The sequence below is a fragment of the Rousettus aegyptiacus genome, unplaced genomic scaffold (genome assembly GCF_014176215.1).
Source record: "Rousettus aegyptiacus isolate mRouAeg1 unplaced genomic scaffold, mRouAeg1.p scaffold_m13_p_3, whole genome shotgun sequence".
Lineage (NCBI taxonomy): Eukaryota > Metazoa > Chordata > Mammalia > Chiroptera > Pteropodidae > Rousettus > Rousettus aegyptiacus.
In genome coordinates, this window is record NW_023416306.1 from 88,469,540 (window position 1) to 88,495,633 (window position 26,094).

At 31.5% G+C, this 26,094-nt stretch overlaps 1 protein-coding gene across 3 annotated transcripts in view; it reads left to right on the forward strand.

The window, feature by feature from the left end:
- MDGA2 (MAM domain containing glycosylphosphatidylinositol anchor 2) overlaps positions 1–26,094 on the forward strand; it is a 773,979-nt gene that overhangs the window by 608,957 nt on the left and 138,928 nt on the right. For all 3 annotated transcript variants that reach the window (XM_036239414.1, XM_016151454.2, XM_036239415.1), the window contains one exon: positions 19,914–20,183. In XM_036239414.1, the coding sequence (XP_036095307.1) occupies positions 19,914–20,183 (270 nt within the window). The remainder of the gene's footprint in view (positions 1–19,913; positions 20,184–26,094) is intronic.

Below are 26,094 nucleotides of genomic sequence, written 5' to 3' on the forward strand. Positions count from 1 at the left end.
GAACTTTAAATAGAAATATTAAAGGACAGAACAGAAGTACATTCATTATAATAAAAAAAAAAAGTCCAGCTATATGACCCCAATAAGACAAGTTAAATATATTAACACTACTTATTTCAGATTGAAGGACCAGATTGTAGACAGAAAATCTTACCAAGCATACAGCCTAATTCAGAATGTGTGCTCTGATATTTGTAGTCATAATCTCATAAACTTTGATGGAAGTGATCAACAACCCCTTGCTCCTGTATTTTCTGGCTCTGTCTTGTGTGTGTGTGTGTGTGTGTGTGTGTGTGAGGGCATGCATGTGCACACTTGCACATGTGTTTGATTTCATATATGAAATAAGACAACTAGAAGCTTGATTTTTTAATACCTCCTCCATTTAATTAAATTATTAAACATATTACTGTATGTAATAAAGTAAAATTTGATATATTTTACAAATAAAAGTTGATTTTATTATCTATTTGTATCTAGTATCCTTACTAGAAATATATATACAAATATATATAGATATATATATGTATAAATATATATAAATAACATTTTGAAGACACCATTTTCCAATGTTCATTGCAGGCAACTCTTGACATCAGAAATTCTAAAATAAAAGTACTTAAAATTTTTGGAAAATGCTTAACAAATGTCAAAAGATTTCATTACCTGTACCTGTTTATAGTACTTCTAGGCATAGCATGGATTGTTAAAGGATAGAAAGGATTCCCAAGAGGAGAATAGAACTTGCAGCATGTTCCAAACAAATTTTACTATGAAACATTTTTACATCCTTTAATTTATTCAAGAGATATTTAGGAATACTTGAATTACCATAGTAAACAAACCTGGATAAGTCCTTGTTCTCATGAAGTTTATGTTCTCTCAGGACTAGTGCTCTGCAGAACCTTTACGGTAACTAACGAAAGCAGGCAAGGGACTCCATTAAATGCTTAATATGTGCTATCTCATTTAATGTGCAAAACAAACTTATGAATTAAGCACTATTATAGTTCTCATTGCGCAGGTGTGAAGTTGGAAGCCTAGGAGAATTTAAGTTGACATATTTCAAGATCATATGTCTCGGAAGTGTAAAGTCTTAATTTGAACCTGAGGACTCTTAACTACACTATATTATAGCAGAGAATGATCTTTTATAATAGCCCTCCTTACATGAGATAGAGAAAGACAAATATTTTGTCATATACACCAAATTAGGAGCTGTAGTTTTAGTTTCACGAAACAGAAAAATAGTAGCAGGAATTTTGGTACTAAGTGAGTTGTTGATCGACTGACTGTTAATGTTTTCTTCCAACTCTGAGAACTCTGTGATTTTATGAAAAATTCATAATCCACTTCACGAGTCACTATTTGTGGTCTCTGCCACCTTTCTTCTCTGCTACGTGGTGTGGTTCTAGGTAGCTAATTATATGGAGCATGTTTAAGTGCCTGTATGTAGTTCTCCCTCTGATAAAATGCAATATAAATGGAAGCTATTTTAAAAGAAGAGGCAATCCATTATTCATATTATCTGTATCTTTTACTCTCCCATTGGCACACTCAGGAGTTAACTGAATGTGTTTTGAGCACCTGTAGCTAACAAACTAAGATATGTTATATTTAGCATCATGATGCTAACATTATGTAATTCTAGCCATATTGAAATGAGGTGTGTCACTTATTGTTAATTGCCAATATTAAAAAAATATATAAGTTTTCTGCCTTGTATTTTTATTTACCTTTAGTTCATTTATTAGTAAGAAATTATTTTTCCCAGGCATGTCAGTTTTATTGTTTTCATAAGTGTGATTTTATTTCACTGCAACAATTCTGTCCTGTTATTTTACGGAAGTTCCATTTAAAATTTCTTGTAAGCAAGAAATACTTACAAGAAAGTATATTTAACCCATATAGATGTAAAAAACCATTAAGAGTTGCTAGTAGAATTAGAGTAAACTATGTGGACACAGAATATCATGATTCATAATGACATTGAAAGTCAGAGAGCTGTATGAACAGATTTAAGAAAACATTAAAACAGGACAAGGAATTATGGGTGCACGTGATGAGTAATTTCCTAATAGTATAAAGTAGTAATATTCATGACCTAGGTTTGCTTTTTAAATATAAACTTAAAGAAATGAGAGTAAATTTGAGGCTATGCCTTGGATATACTTTCTTTAAAATGAGGGGTGAAGTTAATGTTATCAGTCCAGAAACTGCATATAGCATGTAGCATTCTTGCTCCTAATCTGAGAGTACTTGGGATTTTGTTGGGCGTGAGAGTATTATCCAAGTGTTGTGGTGGAGAAAAAGTTGAAAATCACTCTTCTAAAGGGGTCTTTTCTGAAATGTGTCTCCTTTTTTTACTGGCAAAATCATTATGGAACATTAATTTATTTCTACCTATGAAGAGAGATAAGTAAATCACATCTTCCTAAAATTTTTTAAAGCTCTGCTCCATCCATTCCTCTTTCCAGCTCACATATGGCATTCTTGCTAGCATATATGAAGTCTGTACCTATTCATTCTCCTCACTAATATTTAGTTTTCTTTGAGTATTTCTGCTACTCCTTAGCTTCTTCCCATCCATAATATGCTTACCCTGGTATCAAACGCTGCACTGGATCTTTTGAAAGCTGAAACACTGCTGTCACCACACACAGCATCAGCAGCCTTTCTATCAGCCAGCATGTCAGAATCTAACCTTTGCTTCCCTGATATTTCAGTTTCTATTAAGTTGCTTATGTTCAAATTAGAAATTATGGCAGCAGCTGTCTGAGTTGTAGAGTCAGGATTACCACTTTACTTGATTTTTTTTTCAACAAGTCTTTTTTCTTATTATTTCATATGGTAAATATAAATCCTCAATTATTGTTTTTTTTTAATTTGGCCCTAGTTTTGTAATCCTATTTTTCATAATTTATAAAATAAACAGCACAATTCTCTCATTATGAATCTGAGAATACAATAGTGTTCAGAAAGAGAACAAAAGACAATCCTTCCCTCATACCCCGATATGGCTTTGCTAATTAGTGCCATGTTAAAATGCCATCTATACTATGACAGTAGTGAGAATATGTCATAAAAATTGAAATATGTTCTCTCTTGAACAGAGTTAGAAAATATCACTTAAGATCAACATTCATTGGAGCTACAGTAAATCAATACACATAACATAATGAAATTATTACTTGCTTTTGGCATTGTCAAGATTTGTATTTATTCTTTTTATGCTTATTTGGAACTGTGCCTCCACATTTCCTCCTTAGTCTTATGCTAATATTATCTTCTTGCTGAAATTATAAATTTAACGAGAGATTTGGAGGTGAGGGTTATGAGCAAAAGAATAAGAATAAAGAACAGGAAAACACCTAGAACATTAGGAAATAAGGGTGGCATGAGTAGCCATGAGAAATTTCAAGATAGTTGACAGACGAAGGGATATAAATTGATGTGAATGGGGAGAGTATGGTGCAGGTTAGAGGGCAGAAGGCCTTACTGATAGTGAGCTCTTTAGTTTGTCCTCCCCTGTTTTCTCCCTGCCATTCTATTTTCATGACTATGGTCAGAGGAAGGGAAACAAAAGAGAGAACAAGTGTCTATAATAAGTGATGACAAAGGTGGGAGACTGCGAATGTTTGAATGAATGAACTTATTGATTTCAATTTATTGATTCTCAGCTTGTATCCTTTGAATGCTTGATATCCTTTCGATGCCAATTTATGTTTTAATTCTTGTTTTAAAACTTAATATTCTGTTTTTCCTTTCAAAATTAGTTTTGGACAAATATAATTTCTCTTTTATTTGCAGTTATCATGACTGCTTCTGTTTTTTAAATTCTTGGTGATTATCTTCGTGCTGGTTATAATGCTGTGTGACAGTATTTTACTTTTTTTCTGAAGGGCTTTAAAGTATATTCTTAGATTGATTATTTTAGAGTTGATCGGAATGTCATGAGCATGTTTAAGAAATCCAATAGGTGATTTATTGAATAAATTCAGTCTGATTTCTGCTTTTAAAGCAGAGACCTTTGTCTCAAGCTTCTTCTCTTATCTGTGTCCATCACCATGACTTATCCTCAGCTCCCGCATAATATCAGAATTAACTTTTTAGTTTTGTCTACTCTGACCTCTATTCCTTCTCAATGATATTCTCCACTCTCTACTACTATATTTTATAATACATAACATAATATTATGTTAATTATATTAATTTCAGTACTATTATTCATTGTTCCTCTCACCATCACACTCTATAATTGACATAACTGCCATACTTATAACACACACACCTACATACACACCCCAAAGTATTCTATCTCAACATCATTTGAGTTCTACAGATATATTTTTCTTACCTTACAAGATATAATAATTTATTAGTAAGGAGAAGTTCTTTTTTGATGGCCTTATGATATTTTATTACTTTATTTTGACATCACTCAATCTAGGTTAAAATGTCTAGCACATAGTAAGAACTTAGTAAATGTCACTGGCATTCATGTTCCATAATTATCAAAGAGTTCTCATTCTAACATTTTTGGGAATCTTATGCATATTTAGGAGATTAATTAAACAAAGACCTTCACATATATTAATGTTGCTCCTTAAATTGGTTTTCTGTTTAAAGATTATCAAGGTAATTCCTTCTTGATGCATTAATATGATATATTGCTGCATGCTGTACTCTGTAACACTCAGAACATAGACTTTATGCTGACCTGCAAAAAGAATCTCATAATCTGCTCCATGATTCCTGACAAAGAATAGGCCTTGTGGACATTGTGAATACATAGTATATAATAACATTTTTACCTTAGACATTTTTATGTCAAAATTCTCAGTCACATCTTGGCAGGAAAGAGTACAAAAATATTTTGTGAATTTGCCATAAGAGTAATAGGAGGAATAACTCACAGAGACTAACAAATTAGCAATGAGAAATTCAGCCCTGTTTACTTGACCAACCTTTTTCCAAAAATTCACCTTGAGCATGTTGGTACTTCAATGAGAGAACTGTTATTTGAGAATAATAGTTCAGATAAGCTTTCTGTGAATAAATTTCTTAAAATAAGTTGAGTCAAATGCAGACTGTATGCCAGATATTTTATTATTTTATTATTAAGAATCTATTAAAGATGAGTAGATAGGTAGTATGTATGTAGGTAGATAGGTAAGTAGGTAGATAGATGATTATTAGGTGAATATATAAACTGGGACCAAGTTATAAACATCACTGTAATGGCGTGAAATCAAACTAAGCCCACTTGAGTAAATGTGAGAAATTGTATTTAAGTCATAAAGTTCTTCTAGAATGGTCCCAGAAATCAATAAACATTCTTAACCAATGCTTTCAAGTAATTTCTGATAGAAAATAAGACACTCTTGACAGACTATACTAAGAAATGTAGAGAAGTTATTCAGTTCTACCATCTTTAATAATTAAATTGGTCATAGGAAATTAACTATAGCTTGCCACACTGATGCCTTTAGACAATGATTTGTCACTGTGTTTGTAAGAAAAGTAAGATAGCATGGCTAAAATAATTGTGCTTGTTGGGGTAGATGATTTCTTTTAAACCTTTAATTTTCTTAAGAAATTTCTCTTTGGGAATTTTCTCAATTGCCTACTTAAGATTATCTCATATCTGGTAAAGTTAATCATGAATTTAATCATCCTGTAGATTTGAATCAGAAAGAAAATTTACATCAATATTTTCAGGGAATGTGCTTGGGATATTCTGGGATCAATGTTGGCAGATGCTCAGGTTGTCAGCCTTTGATATTGTTCTTCCATTTTGTGTGGTCATTAGTGTTGAGCAAAACACCCCTGTGCTTTATAATTAGAGGGAGTAGCTTAATCTCAGAAAGAATCCTTTTAGAAGCTTTGATGATACAAATAATAAAGGCACAGATGTAAAGGTAGCTGATAAAATTTGTACAAAGGGATTCTGTGTCCTTTTGTGCATAATTGAGTTCTGTACATAACACTGTTCTTGAATGGAAAACAATTGATATCTCTATTCCATCTGTTACTTTGTATCTGTGCCAAGTGCCAATATCATAAGGTAAAAATAGTGATTTGTGAGCACTGCAAGATACTAATACTCACTTGGAATATGACATTCCAGCAAACTTCCTCTGGCTGTCAAGGCTAACAAAAAATAGTGATGCTTCTTAGAAGGTAGAGGTTGTACTCAGAAGGTTATCTCTTGACGAATCACATCTGTGGAACAATCTGTGAAACACAAGGCTTGAAGTCATTTTTTTTTTTTCTTAGAAAAATGTCACAATTGTAGGTAGCTAATGGTGACTCCATAAGGTGGATAACAGCAGGTGTTAGGACAAGTTGATGAAATATGTATTTCTTACATCGAATGTGTCTCCCTTTTCACTCAAATACCTGATTACTGAAATAAAGTAAGATTCTTAAAGGTATTCCTTGGAAAATTGAAAACAGAATCACTGATGCCCAACACTTTTTTAGTTCCAGGGTAAACGATTCAAGTAAAGATTTGCTCATTTTCAAGAGATACCATTTTCTATTTCTTGAGAGTGGATTTTCCTCTGTGGTCTGGTTTTCTTTATAAGCACATAGAATATTTGTTACTAGCACATGTTATTTTGGGTTGATAGATTGAAACTAATTTATCAGTCAATAAATAAGTATTTTTAAAAGTATAAAATTTTGATAATGTATAAACTTTTTCTACAACATTTAGAAGATAAATTACATGGTTATTCTATTTTTTTTTTCATGGTAGCACTTGTACCACATGATGCCTTGTATTATAGTCACTAATATATATATCTTATCTACTGAGGAAAATTTTTAAATTCTGAGAGCAGAATTTGTTCTGACATAACTCTGAAATACATTGTCTAAAAGAAGATTTACTAATTAGGTGATGTTTAAAAACTTCTGAATAAATGATTGGATGCATGAATCAGGTTCTATACATATCACAAATTACTCAGCTTCTGAAACTGAAATTTTTACCCTATTCATAACTGTTATCATGCATTTCGGCTTGCTACCTCTCTCATTTTGTTTAGAGAATCAATCACTTCTACAGTCAGCTCAAATCTTTCAGTTAACTGAGGCCTGGATATTTTAAGTGAAAATGCAGACTCAAGCAAAGTACAATGACTTGATTTGTCAGTCCCAGCATCTTTCCACAGTAAATGTTAATTTCTTACAAGTTTTTCTGTCCAATCTTATTTGTGCACTCAAAAGATTGTTTAAAAATTAGCTCATGAAAAGTTAGATCATTCCAACCCACAATTATGCTATCATTCTGTGAAAACTGAGAACATTAATATTTAAGCTATTCATTTTACACCTACCACCTGGCATTTTTTATACTCTATTGAACTTATTTATTATGTTATTTAAATGTTCACATATTGTCTTACCCAACTGGACCACAAACTCTGTGAGGATAAGGACTTTGTCTTATTTCTCACAGTGCCTGACACACTGATTTGCATATAGTAGTATTTAAAAGCATATATAACTTTTCATTTTTTATCTGCTAGTTCAATCTCTTAAAGTGTCTTGAAAGTTAGAAAATATATCTTACCATAGTGCTTCTCACAATTCCTCATTATTAATAGATATTCATTTATTGATATAAATATGTGCTGTTTTTTAAAAAAAATAATAAAGAATTTTTCAGAATTTGAGACGTAGAGATTTTTACAAAGTTGAATACTAACCCAACTGTGTTTACATTTACAATCAATGAAACTATATACAGAAAGTATAGAAAAGGACCTATTTTGCAAACTCAGTATTTAATATAAATATATGGTTACCAAAATAATCCCGATATGTGCAAAAAGAGATATAAATATTATCTTGCATCTCCAAGTCAGTATTCAGGAAATATTCAGCTCTTTTTAATAGGGCTTCTGTAGCATTTTCCCAATGTTTGCAAATGAAGAATTATGACTTGAGAGAAACAGTAAAAATATTTCTTCCTCTATTACCAAATATAATTGCCAGATTTACAGTTACTTGACATACAAGAATTTACAACAAAATAAAAAATGCTTTGCTTCTTCTGTCATTGCCACTATGTGAAATATAATTAAATGATATGTGTCTTTTAAGGTAGTTATTGGCTATTTTGAAGTATATCCTGAAAGCATCCACTAAATAGTCCTGTAATTAATGCCAATAGCATAATAATACATGGCTGTGTAAATTACTACCTATATCCTCCATTTTTACATAAACATATACAATGTATTTCTTAACTATCAGCATTTATGCAAAATATTTTCTTAAAGTAAATGAAGAAGCCCATTTTTTGATACCTAAATTATAGAAATTATAGTAATATGCTAATTTAAATATTTTTCATTGTATGAGTGGTTCTTAACAATCTTTTCATCAGAGTGTTTATCTTTGTTATAAGGAAAACAAGTTAATTAAAAGAATGCGATCTCTTTATCTGATACAGTTTTGAAGCCACTGGAACTATTAACATTTTGGTTTTGTTTTCTTGCTTTTTTATTGAAAATATTTTATGTATAAATACATAGCACATACATAATGTTTTCAATCTTCAAAAAATAACTAAAGTATACACTAAATACAAAAACACTCGATGAAGGAAATCATAAGCCAAGAGAAAACACTGAAAATGATGTAAACTCTACTCTTTAATATTTTCGAAGATGGATTCCATTTTTATAACTCGTTACTACCAAGACTAAAGCAACACATCATCTACATTTTGGGCTAAGATTAGGCTTTACAATTTTATAGCAAGATTTTCAAGAATAATTTTTTTTTCTGAGTTCCTTCTTTATTCCTGCAAATTTCTGTATCTAAGTTCACTATTACGTAAATGTTCTAACTTATCTATATAATCAATTTGTAAAAGCTGAATGAATTTATATTGTATGTGTCAAAGTAGGCATCTATTTTTTTAAATAAAATACTATGACTTAATTAGAGCAATCAATGTATAAAATGGCTATGTAGAATGAAATTCTAGGTGTAAATGGAACATGTTAAATATATTTTGGGTAGACCAATGTAGCTTCATGTTTTACCTTATTGGAGCTAATATCAAATAATTATTTCATATTTGGATGTAGAAGCATTGGTAGAAATAAAATAAATGAATTTCCTAATTATAATACTATCAACATAGAAAATAAGCAGTCAGTCTCTCTGTTTCTTTTTTTTTTAAATATTTGTCTATCTTTATGAAAGGAAGAAAATATTATAAATTTAACTTACAATTTCAACCCCTTCCCTTTAACATTTTTAGAGACATTTTAAGTTATCCTTCAAGGAAAATATGATGCTCTTGGACTCTAGACTGACTATTTTCTGAGGATAAAAATTGAAAATTGACATTTTTTCTATATAAAAGTTCTTTAGTTAATTTTTACTTTTGGAAGCTTGATAATAAACATGACATGTGGTCCTCTTAATCCTAATATTTCATTTTATTAAATAAAACATAAAATATTGAGAGTTTGGTCCCCATGTCCCTAGCAACATAATTTGTCTTCTATCTTAAATTCCAATGAGACGATGAAGCCTGAAAGATATAAAGCAATAGTTTGCGCATATTCTAAGATCTAAACTTATTAAAATTAGAATCAATTCTTAACAATCTACACATTATATTCAACTATGGCACATAATCTTAAAGAACAGATGAGTAAGAAGAAAAGTATAATTCCTTCTTAACTGTAAAGTAATATCCTTGAAAAAGCCATTCTGGGAGAATAATTTTCCACAAAATATGAGAATAAAAATTATATTAGGCAACTAAGAAAATGAGTGAATAAATGGAAGTTCTTGATAGCTATTAAACAAAATAATAAAGACAACACATTAAATATAATATACTAAATTAATGACATTATACTTACCAACTGATATGATAGAGACTTTTTAGAATCAATGTTGCTTATATTCTCAAAAATTATTCGTAAATTTGTTTTCATGTATTACAGATTATGTACCTAAAAGCAAGTTTCAGCCTGGACTTCTAACCAACTGCTAAGCTGGTTTTTTTGTTGTTGCTGTTTGTTTTTTTACCTTCCAATTCAATTTATAAAGTCACACCAAATGCTATCATTGATTCTAAAGATAAAGAAATGGCCATTCTCTATTGATAGGTGAAAAAAATTTTGATATAATTTTTGTTTAATTTATATAACAATGGTACATTGGTATTCCTAATCTATTCCCTTCTCTTTCCATCACACTCAAGGAAAATATCCACCTCTTTACTGTATCACTGACCTCTCCATCCTTAAAAATGCAGGACTTCTACTCTATTGAGTACCTTAACTTTTCCTGTTTCTTTTATGTTTGACAAAATACATATGCATAAAACTTTTCCTGTTACCTTGCCTTCTGCTTACTTCATTTTCCTATTCCCAAGGCCTCATCTTTTTTTTCTAAACATTCCCAGTAGGAATTGCATTTGCTGGAGGAATCCCTAAGTCACATTTATAAATCTATATTTCTTATTCCTATATCTTATTTGCATATTGGAGCCACAATAACATTTAACAACTCTTTTTAAATTTATCTCTAAATATCATCTCTAAACATTTATGTTCTTCATTGATACAAATTAAATATGGATCTTTTGAACCTATATCCAAATAGTAATATAATGCTTAGAGAAATTACATAGTAAAGTTTAAACAGTTAACATTTTGAGGATAAATGAGTCTGGGTTCAAATATGGTTAGTGTTCATTGGTAAACAGGTGACTCACATTTATTTCTCGGAGTTCCATTTCCCTTCCCACTAAGATGGATATACTTACAAGACCAATAAAAGACTTGAGAGAAAAACACATAAACTCAGAAAAAAGAAACAGAGACAGAAAAAAAAGTTTTCATACATTAAATCTATCTGTTTTACTGTTTTTATTGAGCAGTGCAAGAATTTTATTTGTTTAACATGCCAACTCCCAGATTTTCTCATCTAAGTGTTGGATATTTTTTAAAATTATTATTAAGAGTACAATTTTCCTAGGTGTCTTTTCATAAAAAAAGAGCAAAAACCCAATGAGTGTTTTATTGGACAAGCATTTGAATTGAGAAGAAATGACCCTAATGTGTACATGTTAAGCAGTGTATCCTCTAAGGGTTAAATAATTACAATCATACTTATTCTAAAGTTCTCTAAACAAGCAAGTATTGCCCTCTTTTAACTATAAATAAGCTGAAGATAGCCCTATGCATATTTAATGTCTATAGCCTCATATTACCTTAAAGACTTAAAAATGAATTATATTAATATTTAATTAGTTTGAAGATTTTTTTCATATTTAAATATTTTTATTATTATTTTTAAACCAACAGTATTACTTTGCTTAGAGTTTTGGTGCTCATTAGAATTTGGCAATTGTTTTTAAGAAATAGAGTAAAGTTATATTGATATACAACATCCAAAGAACACACGAACTTGTCTCTGATCTCCTTATTAGGAAATACTAGTACAAATTTAGCTGTGATCTGGTGTTTTTATGAATTACTCTTTTCAAATGAGTTAGACATTTGCATATGGATTTAAACATTGAAACCTTTCTCCTCCCATTCAGAGCACTTGCCAGACATGTGGAACCAGCAGTTACAAGAATAGAAAATGCTAAAATAATTAATTTTGTGCACTTTTAATTAATGAGTTTATTCCATTCAAAATTTTCAGTAATCAAGAGGTTAAACCTTTACCTCCAGAGAGCTAATCTACATGCCCTTATTGTATATATTAGTATATGAGTGATACCTAAATTCATTTACATGACGTATATTGCTATATGAACTTCAATTTGAAACTGGTTTGAAATCCATCATTAAAAATACTTGTTTCAACCTAGCAGCTTTGCAATGCTTTTATACTTCCCAGAAAACATAATTTCTACTTTTAACCTATTCAAGTTTGTGAATTCTAAATGATGGTGGAATAGACCAATGCTTATTTTACTTGATAACTTTAAATAACCAATAAGGTAAGATTTTCAAAATCCTCTTTAGGGAGAGAGTTAAATCATAAAACATTGATAGCATTTGTAATTGGAAAGCAAGTTACTAAGAATATACATTCTTGAAACAGATTGCCTTGTTTGAATCCTTATTCTGTTACTTTTCAGCTGGCTGACTTTGATTAATTTTAATTTTTCTGTGTCTCAGTATCTTCTATATAAAAAGATTACTATCATAAAAAGATAAACTGAATATCTTAACACAATACTTAGCACTTAATAAATAATCAATATCAAAAAATATAATAAAAATTTGTATATAATAATTATTATCACCATAATCCTTCAGGATATATTTAGGAAGATAGTTTGACAAACTTTTGAACCAGAGAGCTTTAAGGTAAGTGAATATATTCAGTATAATATAATGGTATATTTTTAGAATCATTTTTTTTTAATTGAACAAAACACACACAGGCACTTATTTCTCCTAAGCAATCTTACTTTTAAGCCTTTCACATATAAGTGGACTTTTTCTCTCTTATTTATTTCAGTTTCTTAAAGTCAAATATTGTATAATAAAGCATACTGAATAACTTTTACACCATGAAAAACTGATTTTATCAAAATAATGAGCTCTAACTTTTTTGACATCTACAGTTTTCATGATATTCCAAGTCCTCATCCTACAACATTTAGTCATAATGTAGTCCAAAGAACAAAATGCTGAACTCATTAATATCACGGGAGAAGGTATCCATAGGACTTGATTGGATTATAATGAGCACAGTTTCACATTCTCTAACTTATTTATTTATTTAGTTTTTTTTAATTAAATTTATTGGGGTGACATCAGTCAATATATAGTTTTCAAGTGTACAAGTCGATAACACGTCATATGTATATTGCATTGTGTGTTTATCACCCAAAGTAAATTTTTTTTTACAACACCATATATTTGACCCTCTTTACCTCCAGCTACCTCCCTTCCCCCAACTTTCCTTCTGCTAACCACTAAATCATTGTCTGTGTCCATGAGTCTGTTTGTCTTGTCCATTTGTTGTTTTCAGTTTTATACTACCCTGGAATCCAAGTAGTTTGGGTAGTCTTTCAAATAGTTGTAATAAAAACCTCTATTGTGAGATGATTTCTAGTTTAGGCTCTATTGAACTTAATGAAAACACAGTGTTTGAAGCATTTTAACCTAGCACTATCAAATGTCTTTCTATAACATATAGAACATTAATAATTGAGTGGGCTGAGTCTTGTACATTTGCATGCATGAACATTCCTATATAATGAGAATCTGAAAATTCCATAATTTGAAGTAATCGAATAGGTCAGATACATTCAAAGAATTCTCACAGAAACTCATTTATAGAAAAAGTAAATATATATTTTAGGATATTTCCCTGTTAGGTACAATTAATTACATTTATAAATTTTGCCATTTAAATCAAAATTTATAAGAAGAAAGATAAGCAGTTGCAAAGACTTTGTTTTGTTAGAGAAATACAAATATAAGTTGAGAACAAGTGTGTATTCACTTAACTTATTTACGCTTGACTCTAGTATCATTAATCTCCACTCCACATTATCATTTTATTCCAATGATATTATCTCTGATCTTGTAATGAATCCAAAGATCTCTACTTCTGATATATTAAATTCCAGCAAAATTCTATTTATTGACTGTAACTTTCTGGTCTTCTGACTCCAATATTCTCAGTGTACTTATTTTTCAAGTTTTCAAGTTGTCCTAGTAATTCAATCCATTGACTGTCTTCCCTCATTAGTTTTCTTTCGAATTAATTTTCTTTCAGAACCAGCTTGAATCCCACGGTCCATCGCTTAAACTCTGTCCCCTCAATTTCCCTGTCCCTTTGTCTTTTTGCTTCAGAGACTTCACTTGTAATAGCAAACTGCTGAATTTTGAAGGCTAAAAGGCATCTGTGTCAGTTATCCGTTGTTGTGTAACAAACTACTCCAATACCTAGAAGCTCAAAAGAATCACATTTTATTATATCATGTTTTCTCATCTCTAGTGAACCAAGAATTTGAGCAGAGCTTAAGCAGGCTATTCTTTAGCTTTATGTGGATCATGGTGTTATCTGGATAACTCGATGTTACTTTGTTTGTGACTGGTCTGGTTTGAAAAGTCCAGAATGCCTTCACGTGCCTGAAACCTTAGTGGAGGCAACTGAAGGCTGGGTTTAGCTCTGTCCTTTCCTTCTCTTATAATCACAGGTACACTTCACGTGATCTCTCTAGCACAATAGTGGGACTTATTATGTGCCTCAGGACTCCCGCAGTATTCCAAGAGATAGGAAGTGAAACTCTGTCTTTTTTGGCCTGTGTGCAGAAATTTGCACAGCATCATTTCTACCACATTCTATTGTTCAAAGTAATCACAGAGCCATTCTAGCTTTTACAGAGTAGACATAGAACCCACCAGGTCATGATGGGAGGAATATTGAAGATATAATGGACATCTGTATTCTTTTACATCATTCCTTTATTTATTCATTTATGCATTCGTTTATTCATTCAATAATGATTTGCCACTAACTACAATTCTAAGTACTTGTTGGATACAGAGGATGCAGGAATGACTGGAAAGTTTTAAGTTCCTTTTTAAATAAGCTAACATAAACAAACTGTCAACAAATGGTGGTGCTATGCAGGAAGTAAAAAAAACCCCAAAACGCTACAATTATTTATTTATTTTTAATTGATTAAAAATTAACAGTAAGAGAGATACTTTAGTAACTGGTAGTCAAGAGTAGGCTTTCTAAAGAGGTAAAATCTAAAAGATGAAAATCAGTCACACAAAGAGTAAAAGAAAGAACATCTTAGGATGTCGAAGGGCCAGGGTCCAGAAAAAGCTTATCATGTGGGATCAGGAAGAAAACCTGCTTCTGAAACATAATGATTAAGATGAAAATAGTTAAGAATATGGTCAAGAACTTGCAAAATCTCGTAGTCTCATTTAATAAACAGAGGTGAGTCAATAAAGTGTTCTAAGCAGGAAAATAACAAGAGCTGATTTCTCTTATTAAAGAACATTTGAAAAATCTCAGAAGAATGAGAGAAGGTCCAAAGAGGAAGCACATTGTCCTGTTAGGAAGCTATTGTAGGACGTTTGTAGTAATCCATGTGAGAGGTAATAATAATGGTGATAGTAGAGATTGAGAAAAATGTATAAACTCCTAATATATTTTGCAAAAGAATCAAGAGAAATAGTATCTTTTCTATTTATAAACAATATTTTTGAGCAAATAGTTGTTATTTCTGATCTCTACCTTTTAACCAAGCTGAATTTTTATGTGGATTTTAAATTCAAAATCACATCCCCTAGATGCACGAAATAAAATCTCAAGCCATGAACTTAGATTAATGAGATCCTAGACATTGATGCCAATAATTATCTATGGACACAAATCTTTCTAGAGGAAGAAATCATCATCTTAGGCATCAAAGTATTCTTGTAAATATTTTTTAAAGAACAAGTATCACAGAATTCAAATTAACAAAGAATACACAGAAACAGGATACCTTGAGAGAAAAATACCCTTAAAACCACAATTAGAAATAACAGGTAGTATAAAATAATTACTTTGTTTAAAGAAATAAAAAACAGGCCTTACTACATTTTTAAATAATAGGAAAGTATAAAAGTAGTGGTATAATGAGTATACAAAAGAACTACACAAAACATTTATAAATGAAAACCACATTAATGTAATTAAAAACACAGCAAACACAATGAATGAGTTTAGCATATTCAGAATTGAAGAATTAATGAACTGAATTAACTCAGAAGAATTTATTTATAATGCAATGCAGAGAAACTGAGAAAACAGAAATTTGGAAGAGAGGTTAAGAGATATGGAAGACATAATGAAAAAATCCTTAAGTGAAGATAGAAAAGAATACAGATGTTATTTGAGAAAACAATAATAAGAATTTTATAAAAATCTTAGATGAAAGACACCAAACAAATCAACAGATTTAAGAAGCCCATAAAATTCCAAACTATAAGTAAAATAAAACCCTTTACCTAAAATCATTGTATCGAAGCTGCATAACATCAAAGACAATGAGACTTTGAAAGTAGCTAAAGGAAAAAAAAGATATTCACTTCTTAGTGTGAGACTTCGAGCTTCTCTACAGCAACAATGGCCATCTGAAGATAGTGGAGTAATATCCTGATGTGTTGAAATAAAATAACTGCTAACCTATAATCCTATATCTTTTAAGAATGAAATTAAAAATGTTTTTAGAAAATCAAGGTAAGAAAATTCAATAAAGATAATTTTAAAAGATGTACTTGATGTTCTGTAATTAAAGAAGTAATTAAGGGCAAGTAAGCTAGCATATATTTGGATAAGTTTTTTAAAAGTGCAGGTATGAAATTATAATAATGTTTAACAGGTTTTCATAAAACCAGAGAGAATTAAAATTCATAGCTTAGTAACAAATGTTGGAATGGGAATAAAAGGAGCAAAGTGTTGTAAGATTCTTATTTTATTCAGGAAGGTGGTAGCGGTATTAATTGAAGTTTTTGAATAACAAGTATGCATGTTGCATGCTTTAAGATAATTATTAAATAATAGAAGCAGAGTACTTAAATTCCCAAGTAGTAGCAGGAAAAAGTTTGGAATAATGATTCAATCCATTAATCTAAAAGACAATCAAACAAAAAATAAAAAATAAGAAGGCACATTTGTACTCAACTATATTAGTAGTTACAGTAAATGTAAACTAATAATGTGTCGAGTGGTGAGTAAAATAAATAAATCATCAGACTTCCTAGAAAAAATAGATTATAATCTCATGTTGTTTAAAAGAGGTACTAGTAAAAATAAGGATACTGAAAACATAAAAGGATGGAAAAGACATAACATGTAAGTAAAGCTAAATGAACAGCAGGGTAACTTTAGCAACATTAAACAAAAAAAAAATAGAGTTTAAATAATAAAACATTAATAGACATAAAAGAGATCATTTTATTATGATAAAAGGTTTATCAATAACATAAAGTAATTTTATATTTGTATATACTTAATAACATAGCCTGAAAATACATAAAGCAAAACAGGGACAGAACTACAAGAAGAAATTAAAAAAAAAAAAGATTATGCTTTTAGAAGAGTTTAGCACTCTCTTAATCCAAGTAGACTAAGGAGGCAAAAACAAAACAAAACTATATAGATGATTTGGACAACTCCATTATTAGACTAACCCAAAAGATTCACATCACAACACCAAACTTCAGACTATTCCTTCTTTGAAGCATGCACACACAGTACAAAATTTAATTATATATTAGGCTATAAATAAGTTTCAACAAATTTCAGAGGATTGAAAGCATATGGACTATTTTCTCTGACTTTAATTCAGTTAAGCAAAAAAATTTAAAGAGAGAAATAATAAAATATAACCTGTATGTTTGGAAATGAAGAAACACTTGCCTAGTAGGTATACTGACTATATGCCTTACAGGTACACAAATTCAACATGCCTACCATTCCACAAGCTAGCCCTCCTTTTCTTTCCTAACTTCATCACTGATTCCATTATCCACCTCATTGTTCAAGGTATCATTGTGCTCCCACTGATATTGCCTTAGTTCAGGCCCTTACCAATGATTTGCCACTTTCTCAGTAACTATAGACTCTTCCCTTTGAGGTTCATGCTCCTCTTATCTGTCAGAGTAATCTTTTTATATTTTTATTTTTATTACTTTTTTTTTGCAAATTAGTTTTTTCATTAAAAATCATTGGGGGGGGGTGAAACTGATCAACAATATCCAATAAGTTTCAAGTGTACAATTCAACAGTATGTATTATATATTGTACTGTGTGTTCACCACCTAGATTTCCTTCTTTCGCCAAATACTTGACCCCTTTTACCCTTATCAGGGGAAGTGGGAGAGCAGTCTTTTAAAAAATTTGTTCTAATTATATAAAGACTTCATTTAAAAAAAATTTTAAAAGACCCTTAATACCAACAAAATAAAATGCAAACTTCACAGCATGACTTTCAAGGATCCTTGAATAGAGGCTCTGCCTTTCTTTCCATTTTTACTTCCTCCTAACCTTTTGTCCACCAGTTGTGCTAATTCATTTATACTTTTCTGAACATCCCCTCTTCTCTCTGTCTTTCTTACCTTTGCACATACTAACCCCCCTACCTGGAATATCCTCTCTTATCGCTTACCCACCTGATCATTTTCTGTACATGCTGAAAGACACAGCTTGAATATCACCTTTCTTGAGATATCTGGTCAGGTCAATCTTCAGTGTTATTTCACTTTACTTTCTACACTAGAATGGTTTATTGTACTTCAGTTTTGTAAATTAGCTATTTATATGTCTGCTATTGTGTTAGATCATAAACTATATGCAGACAGAATTTTTTTATACAGGAAGAGTGAAAATTTGATTTATGAATAAAACTTGAATTAAGAAGATAGTTTAAAGACATTTGTTGAAAGAAGCAAGAAGGGTTAGTCAACAGATTGGCAATGAGAAGGGAGAGCAATAGTATAAAAAGTAGATGGAATAACAAACATATAAAGAATATCAAAAGGCACATTTGGTATGGTATTTGCCGGAGTCAGGTGGCCTAGGTCAATAGCACCCCCGAGATGCGGAGTGAGGATTAAAGAAAAGACAGAGACAAAAGAAAGATGTGGGAGGGCTCACAGGCAATACCGCAGCAGCCCCGAGTTTATTTTGCACAGCATATTTGTACCCTACTGAGTGCGCAAGAAGCAAAACACCTCTAAATAACAACCAATCATAGAAACTCTGTAGCTATTCAAAGAACATTCCGTTTCCCCGCCCCCACACCAGGTGCACTTCCTCCTGAGTCAGCAGACTGCATACCTGGCCAACTCTACAAAAACATCCTATTTAACAGTCTTATTTTCCTCAAAATGGCTTCTGACAGGTATTCCTAAAACCTGTTTAGCATCTTAATGGAAGGGATGCCAGGTAGAGTTCTGTAGTTTTTATACCACACAACTCAAGAGGTTGCCATACACATTTAATCAAGGATGTGATTGTGTTGTGCAGTTCAATCTTGTGTGGCCTCGTACAGTTTCTTTGATTAAATGAATCCTGTCATTAGCACCCTGGAAATATTTGTCATTTATTAGGGCCATTGGAAGTCATTAAGGAACAGACTCTGTTTTGCCTACTCTAAGTAATGAGAGAAGTATGTAATACCTTTTCGAAATCTTCCCATCAAAAACTAAAAGGTTAGATATCTAATGTAGCAATTTTTAAGTATGTATATGAAAAAAAAATCATAATTAAGCCAGATAAAGGAGCCATTGCAATGGGTTTAAAACCATATCCATCTACCTGTATGCAGTATAATTTGGAAAGTTTACTTTAGGTTTACAGATGGTATTATGACTGGTGGTTAAAGAAGTTTAGACCAAATGATTAAGAAAATAAACGTATATATTTGTGTTATCTATTTTATTAGATAATGGGTACCCAGAAACCTGAGGACTGAGCCTCACTTGGGAATAATTAGAATTCACTGACTCGAATCAATGGCTTTACCTGCTTCAAAGTTTCATGGTAGTTCGAAGACTGCATTTCATTTCCAGAACATTATCAGGCTGCTAACAGTATAAACCAAACACAGTCAAGACGATTTTTTCTGGGAAGCAGCTGAAAATAAACTGTTAATTTCACCTGTAAATGCTTTTTAAAAGTGATGAGTCTCATTCACTGCCCACACTCTGTAAATCATGTTCCCATCCCCAGCTGAAATTTCTGAACCTAAATGTGTTCTCCACCCACGTCTTATATTCCTCCCCTGCTGCTGGATGTGTTCTTAAAAATAGCTTCTCACAATAAGAATAGCCATTGGCTTATTGCAACATACATATTTTATCTGTTTTAACATCTCTTTTCTGCAGATCCTCCTACTGTGGAACCAGCATTTCTTGAAATCCGTCAAGGACAAGAACGAAGTGTCACTATGAGCTGCCGGGTTCTGAGAGCCTATCCAATACGGGTACTGACCTATGAGTGGCGCTTGGGCAACAAATTATTACGGACGGGTCAGTTTGACTCTCAAGAGTACACAGAATACCCGGTCAAGAGTCTTTCCAATGAAAACTATGGGGTTTATAATTGTAGCATCATAAATGAAGCTGGAGCCGGGAGATGCAGCTTTCTTGTTACAGGTAAGATTCCAAATGTTTTGCTAAATATATATATTTTTAGATCCCATGTATCTTAGGCTTATGTTAATATAAGAATGAAAGCATTTTTCAAATCAATGGAGCATACTGTGAGCAGCTTGACTGCTCTACTTAGAGCTGTACTCATTTATTTTCAAGGCAAGTTTATTTTAGTAGTTAAGATAGTTCACAAGTCTATCAAATTAGACGGAAATTTATGTGAACTCGAGTATATTTGGCGATGAGGTCACAGTTATTTTGAGTGTTTCAGTAATAAAGTACAAATCTTAGCTAGCTTTATTTAGATCAAATTGCAAATAATACACATTTTCTTCTACAAGTCTAAAATTCTTTGCGAACTGACACCTGTTTTGGTTTCTTAATTGCAGGAGTATTTTTTATTTCTTTTTCTTCCTCTTTCTTTCTTTCTTTCTTTCATTCTTGATAGTTTTCTGGAGGTATTTATGTCTTTCTTTCTTTCTTGAGTGCTTTAGGTATTGAGATATATATCGATAGTCTATCGTTAGTTATGTATTGAGGAAGGAGGGAATGAGTATTTCTTCTTCTTTCCTTCCTTCTTTCCTTCCTTCTTTCCTTCCTTCTTTCCTTCCTCCTTTCCTTCCTCCTTTCCTTTCTCCTTTCCTTTCCGTTCCTCTTTATTTCCTTTCCTTTTTCTTTCCTTTCCTTTTTCTTTCCTTTTTGTTTCCTTTCCTTTTTGTTTCCTTTCCTTTTTCTTTCCTTTTTGCTGACTCATTACCTCTTAATATATAATGAATCTCCATTCTGTCCTTGGCTTATCATAGGTTCACAAATCTTCAAAGGGAAAGCAGTAGGGTTGTAGCATAATAATGAATTGGGGAGAAGTAGCAATACTTTTGATGTCATCTTTTAATGTACTGAAAGAACTATGAAGTCTATATTAAATCTTAGGTACTTATTTAAATTATTTTTATAATTTATATACTAAAGTAAATCTGTGTTTTTTATAAGCTAGCATTTAAGTATACATTAAGGATATGCTCCTTTTCATTATTATTTTGTTCTATATAAAGTTAGTTACAATATTTCAAGTGTTTTTGCTAGTAAAAGAAGAAACTGGATGTTGTATATAATCTGAAAAATAATTATAAAAATCATGATTAAAATCTTTCAGATTTGTTTAAAACTCGTTCATTGGTAATATAAATTCTTATTAATAAGATCTTATATTACTCTAAATATGAATAACCTTAAGATATTTTTGCTTCCTGAAATGTAATTCAGGTATTAAAATAGAATTAACTAAGCAAAGAATATAAAAATGTCCTCTCTACTGGATCTTGTCACCTTTTTGTTTCACAATTCCTTTTATTAACATTCAGTTAAAGTATAAGTTTTTCTATTTTGGTTCTTAAAGTGAACTTTTAAAACAAACCCAAAAGTCAGTAGGACAGTATTACTTATATGATGATCCAACTGCTAATTTTTATCATTAGGATTCTTTAAAAGAGAATGTGCTCTATTCTTCTACAGCATAATTTAAAATACATAATGTACTTTCATTCCTTGTTTATATGTTTTATCTCAAATCAATAAGAATTTTTCAAAGGCAGTTGTTTTCTACATATTGGTACAAATGGAGCACCTTCCTTTCTTTAATCTCCTAGAATAGAACTATCCCATAAAATTAACTACATTTCTTTCTTCAAACTTTTGGGGCTTATACACATTCTAATTTTCTTTGGTAATGCTGTTTTCTAACTTTAGACTAGTTTAGACCCTATTGACTCTGCAAGATTTTCATTTGCTCTCTATTATGTGATCCAAATCCCATTTTTTGAACTAGAAGACAAGCTGAGACCAGAAGAAAAACTAGCTCCATTTTTCCATTTCAGATCCATGGAGTGTAGTAAGTAGATTTTGATAGCTCCAGAAAAAGATAAATCTTTTATGAGCTGCCCTGTAGAAGAAGAGAAAATAGCCCCATGTATTAATTTGTTTCTAGTGTGCACTCTTTTCAGTCTTCAGGTAAACCTCATTGTTTCAAAATCATCACATACAATCTAAGATACTTTTAAAGATGAGAAAGGAAAATGATTGAATTCCAAATACAATATAATCTAGGAAAACATATAAATAAACCAATGATTCCATAAAAGCAAATGTCTAAAAGAAACTTTGAAAGGCCATTTTGACTAAAACATCTAAGTAGTAATCCTTATGAATATCTCACAGTTTAAAACTCTTTGAAGGTATACAGAAGAAAGTTGGGGAATATGATATATGCAACAATACATATATTTTTATGCATACACTCTCTATCCACAAAACAGATCTTGGAAGACAGTCTGTTTACTTCGTGTCTCTTCCACTCATAATGAATGTTAGTCACCCAAAAGTGGACTTGATCTCATTACATATCAAAATGTACAGAATCGAATTAAAAGGAAGTAGCAGCCCTCATATCTATATTTATTTTTGCTCCCAGGAAAGCTCTAAAGTTCACACCTGCTTTCTCCATTTATATCATGCTTGCGCAATGTGTATGAGAATATGGGGGTGGGAGAGCGCAGATGAATTCACTGAGAACTTATAGGGCCTATAAAAATATTGTCCTGTAAAGTAAAAGAAGACAATAAGCAAAGGTATCCGGGAACAGTAGCCATCCTGATTTGTCGTGCACTGTTCATGTTTTATTTGTTTGTTTGTTTGTTTGTTTGTTTTATATGAGTTCTGTTTCTTTTTCATTTTTTAAAAATTAATTAATTTATTTATCTTATGGTAACATTGGTTAATGAAATCCAGTAAGTTTCAGCTGTACGCTTTAACAGTAAGACGTACATATGTTTATAAGTGTATTCATTCACCTCCCATAGTTAGATTTCTTTCTGTCACCACATATTTCACCCCTTAAATCCCACTTACCTCCCCACTTCCACTTCCTCTCTACTCTCCGATAACTACTAGTCTATTGTCCATGTGTCTCTGTTTGTTCTATTCATTTGTTGCTTTTAAGTTTATATCCTACATACAAGTGATATCATGTGATTTTCAACTTTTTCTGTCTGGCTTATTTTGCTTAGCATGATTATCTAGAAGTCCATCCATACTGTCATAAATGGCAGTATTTCCTCTATTCTCATGGCTGAGCAATATTCCATTGTATAAATGTACCACCACTTCTATAGCCAATCATCTATCATAGGACACTTCAGTTGCTTCCATGTCCTGGCCACTGTGAATAATGTTGCTACAAACATTGATATGCAAATATCTATTCAGATGTAGGTTTTCAAGTCTTTGGAGTAAATACCCAGTAGAGGATTTGCTGGATCACATGGTAGGTCAATTCTGAGTTTTCGAGGAACCTCCATTCTGTTTTCCATAGTGTCTATAGCAATTTACAATCCCACAAACAGTGTACGAGGGTTCCTTTTTCTCCACATTCCTCTCTAACATGTTATTACTTGTCATGTCGATTATAGCCATTCTAAGAAGTGTGAGATGGTATCTCATTGAGGTTTTGATTTGCATTTCCCTAATAGTGATGTTGAGCATCTTTTCATGTTTCGTTGGCCATTTGTATGTCCTCTGGGGAGAAGTGTTTGTTCAGTTCCTCTGCCCATTTTTTGATTGGATCATTTATTTGTTTTGTTGTTGTTATTAAGCTGTATGAGTTCCTTGTATATTTTGGATATTAGGTCCTTATCTGAGGTATTGCTTGCAAATATATTTTTCCATTTAGATGGTTGTCTCTTTACCTTGTTGACGATTTCTTTTGCTGAGCAGAAGCTTTTTAGTTTAACATAGTCCCATTCATTTATTTTAGTTTTTACTTCCCTTTTCTTTGAGGTCAAATTTATAAAATCCTCTTTAAGACCAAGGTCCTTGAGTTTAGTTCCTATGTTTTCTCCTATGCATATTTTATTGTTTCAGGTCTTATATTCAGATCGTTAATCCATTTTGAGTTAATTTTGGCATGTGGTGATAGCAGTCTAGTTTCATTCTTTTGCAGGTGACTTTCCAGTTTTCCCAGCACTGTTTATTGAAGAGGCTTTCCTTTCTTCACTGTGTGTTTTTGACTTTTTTGTCAAAGATTATTTGCCTGTATAAATATGGGTTTACTTCTGGATTCTCAATTCTGTTCCACTGGTCTAAGTGTCTGTTTTGCTACCAATACTGTTTTAATTATGATCTCTTTGTAGTATAATTTGAAGTCAGGCAGAGTGATGTCTCCAGCCTCATTCTTTTTTCTCAGAATGGGTTTGGCAAGTTGGGATCTTTTGTGCTGCCATACAAATCTGATGATTTTTTTGTTCTATTTGTTAAAAAAAAATGCCAATGGGATTTTGATGGGGATCACGTTAAATCTGTATAATGCTTTAGTTTTTAACTATGTTAATTCTTCTAATCCAAGAACATGGAATATCTTTCCATTTCTTTGCATCTTCTTCAATTTTTTTAATAGGGTCTTATAGTTTTCATTATATAGGTCCTTCACATTTCATTAAATTTATTCCTAGATATTTTATTATTTTTATTGCAATTGCAGAAGGAATTATTTTTTCCATTTCTTTTTCTGACACATTATGAGAGTATAGGAACACTGTAGATTTTGAACATTCATTTTGTATCCAGAAACTTTACTGTGTTTGCTTATTGTTTCTAGTAGTGTTCTTGTGGAGTCTTTAGGGTTTTCTATATAGAGAATCATGTTATCTGCAAATAGTGACAGTTCAACTTCTTTGTTTCCTATTTGGATGCCTTTTATATCTTTCTCTTGAATGACTGGACTTGCTAGGACCTCCAATGTTATATTGAATAAGAGTGGTGATAGTGGACAGCTTTGCCTTGTTCCCGATCTTAGAGGGAAGGTTTTTAGTTTTTCACCATTAAGTATAATGTTGGCTGAGGGTTTGTCAGAGATGGCCTTTATTATGTTAAGGTACATTCCTTCTATACCAATTTTGTCAAGTGTCTTGATCATGTATCTTGTCAAAGGCTTTTTTTTTATCTATTAATATGTTCGTGTGATTCTTATTTTTTAATTTGTTTATGTGGCGTGTCACATTAATTGATATGCGTATGTTGAGCCATTCCTGTGCCTCTGGGATGAAGCCTACATGATTGTGGTGTATAATCTTTTTAATATATTGCTGTATTTGGTTTGCTAGTATTGTCTTTAGGATTTTTGCATCTATGCACATGAGAGATATTGATCTGTAGTTTTTTTTTGTGTGTGTTATCTTTACCAGGTTTTGGTATCAGGGTAATATTGGCCTCATAAAATGAGTTGGGAAGTATTGCCTTCTCTTTGATTTTTTTGTGAGAGTTTGAGAAGAATAGGTATTAAATCTTCTTTGAAATGCACTGGTGAAGCCATCTGGTCCTAGAATTTTACCTTTTGGTGGGTTTTTGATGATTGTTTCAATTTCCAGTTCTTGATTTAGTCTACGAAGATTGTGTTTTTTTAAGTACTGGTCCATTTCTTCTAGGTTACTAAATTTGTTGTTATATACTTTTTCATAATATTCTTACATGATCTTTTGTATTTCTGTGACGTTTGTTGTAATTATCCCTCTTTCATCCCTGATTTTGCTTATTTGTGTCCTTTCTCTTTTTTAGTGAGTGAGTTTAGCCAGGGATTTGTCAATTTTATTAACCTTCTCTAAGAACCAGCTCTTTGTTGCATTTATTATTTCTGTTTTTTGTTGTTGTTGTTTGTTTGCTTTCAGTTTCATTTATTTCTACTCTAATTTTGATTATTTCTTTCCTTCTACTGACTTTAGGCTTCGTTTGTTCTTCCTTTTCTAGTTTTTTAAGATGAAGTATTAGGTTGTTTATTCGTACTCATTCTTGTTTTTGGAGAGAGGCCTGTAATGATATGACCACTTTTGCCAAGTCCCAAAAGTTTTAATATGTTGTACTATCATTA